Here is a 3,304-nt window from a genome sequence, read left to right as displayed (position 1 = left end):
GCGGTTCACCTCACCTCATTGCTTCTAGATACTCCTCCCCATTTTTGAGGGTTGCTTGGTCAGACAGCGATGAAAACTTAAGTCCTCCATGTCGGCTGTGTCTATATACAAAATTAGTTTTTGCAGGCGGCATTCTTTCCATCCCTGTAGCTTCTATGGCGTTTCTCCCCTATGATGTCTTTGCGGTAATGTAGCTATTCCGTTGTGATATATTCTCACTTTTCGTCTTCTTCTCTTATAACTTCGCCGGTTCCTCCTCTTCTTACTAAATGAAACGTAGCGCCGGTACATTTCGTCAAAAAGAAGATAATGGACGAACGACGCCGTGAGAGTAAAGAGAAGAAAATCGTGAGGCTGAAAGAAACCAATCGCATCCGACGGTGCAGGTAGGGCCACGGGAGACGATATTTTCCTACGCCAGCCTCGTTGATCATGCATGCCTAGCGGCTCCAAAAATAGCCCCGTTTGTGTACGTAAGAAATGAAATGATGGATGTGTATGCATCCTTCCCTCCTCGACCGAGGATGATACCACCAACTCACTCCAGTCGGTTTGGTGTACACGTACCACATCGATCGATCACGTCACGTCTGAGTACAGCGAGCTCATCCCCGGCCTGTATAAATGGAGATGCCACTGACCTCAAGGCTCAAGCTCCAGGCCAACCTCGAGTTGAAGTAGACGACGCAGTGGTGATTGGTGAAGTACGAGTGTGCTACCTACCTACCACCATGGTGCATCAAGCTCAGGACCTGCTCGTGCAGGAGGTGGCCGCCGACGGGGAGCTGCCGAGCCGCTATGTGCTCAAGGAGCAGCAGGGCCGCCCGGCCGCGGCCACAGAGCGTGCCGCTCTGTCCATCCCCACCGTTGACGTGAGCCGCCTGGCGAGCGCCGACCCCAGCGAGGCCGACAAGCTCCGGTCGGCGCTCGGCTCCTGGGGCCTCTTCGCGGTGACCGGCCACGGCATGACGGACCCGTTCCTCGACGCGATCCTCGGCGCCGTGCGGGGGTTCTTCCACCTGCCGACGGAGGCGAAGCAGGAGTACAGCAACGTGGTCGACGCCGACGACGGCGGCCGCAAGTTCCAGCCCGAGGGCTACGGCGTCGACCGCGTCGACACCGACGAGCAGGTCCTCGACTGGTGCGACCGGCTCTACCTCCAGATCCGGCCGGACGACGCGCGGCAGCTCCGCTTCTGGCCGACCCACCCGCCGGACCTCGCCGAGCTCCTCAAAGAGTTCAGCGTCGAGGGCGAGAAGGTGGCCAAGCTCGTCGTCACGGCCATGGCGAGGTGCCTGGGCTTCGAGGATGGGTTCTTCGTGGACAAGGTCGGCGAGCGGATGCCGTCGTACGCGCGGTTCACCTACTACCCGCCCTGCCCGCGCCCGGACCTTGTGCACGGGCTCAAGCCCCACACCGACAACTCCGTGGTCACCGTGCTCCTCCTCGACGAGCAGGTCGGCGGCCTCCAGGTTCTGAAGGACGGCAGCTGGGTCGACGTGCCCGTGCTGGGCGACGGCCGACACCAGCTGCTGGTCGTGGTCGGCGACGAGATGGAGATCATGAGCAACGCGGCGTTCAGGGCGCCGGTACACCGGGTGATGGCGCCGGGGGAGGAGGCGGGGCGGGTGTCGCTGGCGGTGTTCTACCAGCCGGAGCCGGACAAGGTGCTCGAGCCGTCGCCCGAGCTGGTCGACGGGGACCGGCCGGCGATGTACAAAAGGCTGCAGGCCAAGGTCTTCGCCGACGGCTTCTGGGACGCGTTCGCGCTCGGGGAACGCACCATCGACTTCCTCAAGGTCAAGGTCGACGCCGCCGATCCGCCGGCGGCGGCCGTTTCGGGCGCTTGATTGTATTGAACTATTGAAGCCTCCATGAGCGCTCCATGGATCCATATGTACGCAAATTGCATGCACGGAGTGTTGATTATATTTGCAGATTATGTGTGTAATTTGCCTGGTGTCCATGTATCTATCGTTCCCAGTTCCATGGGGGCGGCCGCATCAATACTATCAATAATAAATCAATCAATGAGAGTTGTTTTACTTCTGTAAGGGTCTCTTTGATTCACAGAAAAAGCCCATGAAAAAACGTAAGAATAGGACACCCTTCATATATTTGATTCAAAGGAATGACACATAGTGAAAAAATGGAGAAATCTGGATTGAGTTTCAAAGAAAAAAAAAAGAAACTTCTAAATCCATAATATAAACCCCTTTTGCATTCCTATGTATAGACAATAAGGGAAAAACCATAAGTTGCGTGATGACAATCTAATACTTATTGCCTTTGCACCTGTTTTAACTTTGATTTGGCTATGATTTTGGAATTCATGTATTTTTTTTATCCAGGTGAACCAAGAAGACATTCCGCAAAGAAACACATGTTTTCATAATCCCTTTATTTGCACATGCAATCCTAACCTATTCCTATTTTTCTCCTATTCCGACGTTTTTGTAATCCCGTGAAACAAAAAAGCCCTAGTATTATATAGTGCTTTTACCATTAAGATGGACATCCACTTGATACTCACGCAATTTGAGTTTGGTTCTACGGGACTGACTCACGCAATTTGAATGCCATGTTACCAACGGAATCTTTGATTTGAGTACTGAACTTAGAATATTTTTCCTTTTGCAATTATTGAATAATAAAATACAAGTAGATGGTTGCAGAGGCAGTTGTTCTTGTTTCGGCCTTCATTTTGAAAGAAAAACTATGTTACAGAACAGTAATGCTACACGCACGGACCTATGGGCCTGTGGTTACGGAATCAACCGACTGTATTTAGGTGGCAGTTTTTTTATTGAAGATTGGGAGTGAGGCTGGGCTCACCCCATGAAAATCAAGAGGGCGGAGATTGATTAGCGCTGAGATGCCCGTATTGCTCCGTGTGTCTAGGATTATTGTTGTGTCCTGTACCCCGCGTGCGCCAGCCTCTCATACCGTCGTACATGGACCTCGGTCCCAAGCACCCTCCGCATCCGAATGCAAAGCAGCCACGGTGTCGAGGACCGGTCCCGACGGCCGGTCGCGTCGCTCGTGTTCCCACCCGCGAACGCCCGGGAGCGTTTACGTTTTTTCTGTCTCTAACAAACAGCCAAACAAGCTGCCACGACGCATGCAATGCCGCAAAAATCACATGCATCGCAGCTTGTTTGGTCCTGGAGATTGCGTGGAGCTCCGTGCTCGGGTGGCGCGGTCCTGAAGGATGACGGGGAGTCGGTTGCGCGATTGCGATCCCGCCGTGATCCCAACAGTGCCCGACCGGCCCGATCCTGATCGGCTGCAGAGATTCTACACT

The 3,304-nt window shown here is 53.8% G+C and overlaps 1 protein-coding gene across 1 annotated transcript; it reads left to right on the top strand.

Annotated features, from left to right (window-relative positions):
- The first annotated feature begins 611 nt into the window (after positions 1-611).
- On the top strand, positions 612-2,049 carry LOC125520505 (2-oxoglutarate-dependent dioxygenase 11-like). The gene has a single exon (XM_048685459.2). The coding sequence runs from the start codon at positions 732-734 to the stop codon at positions 1,848-1,850; it is 1,119 nt and encodes a 372-aa protein (XP_048541416.2). The 5' UTR covers positions 612-731; the 3' UTR covers positions 1,851-2,049.
- Positions 2,050-3,304: the final 1,255 nt, after the last annotated feature.

This window comes from Triticum urartu, chromosome 7A, assembly GCF_056163025.1.
Source record: "Triticum urartu cultivar PI428250 chromosome 7A, HENAU_Tu73, whole genome shotgun sequence".
In the NCBI taxonomy this organism is placed as follows: domain Eukaryota; kingdom Viridiplantae; phylum Streptophyta; class Magnoliopsida; order Poales; family Poaceae; genus Triticum; species Triticum urartu.
The sequence above is the reverse complement of the archived record's forward strand: the minus strand, read 5'-3'. Positions and strand labels throughout refer to the sequence as shown.

Bases quoted from the DNA above. Each gene is read 5' to 3' on its own strand.
- LOC125520505 (XM_048685459.2), top strand. From the start codon at position 732: ATGGTGCATCAAGCTCAGGACCTGCTCGTGCAGGAGGTGGCCGCCGAC.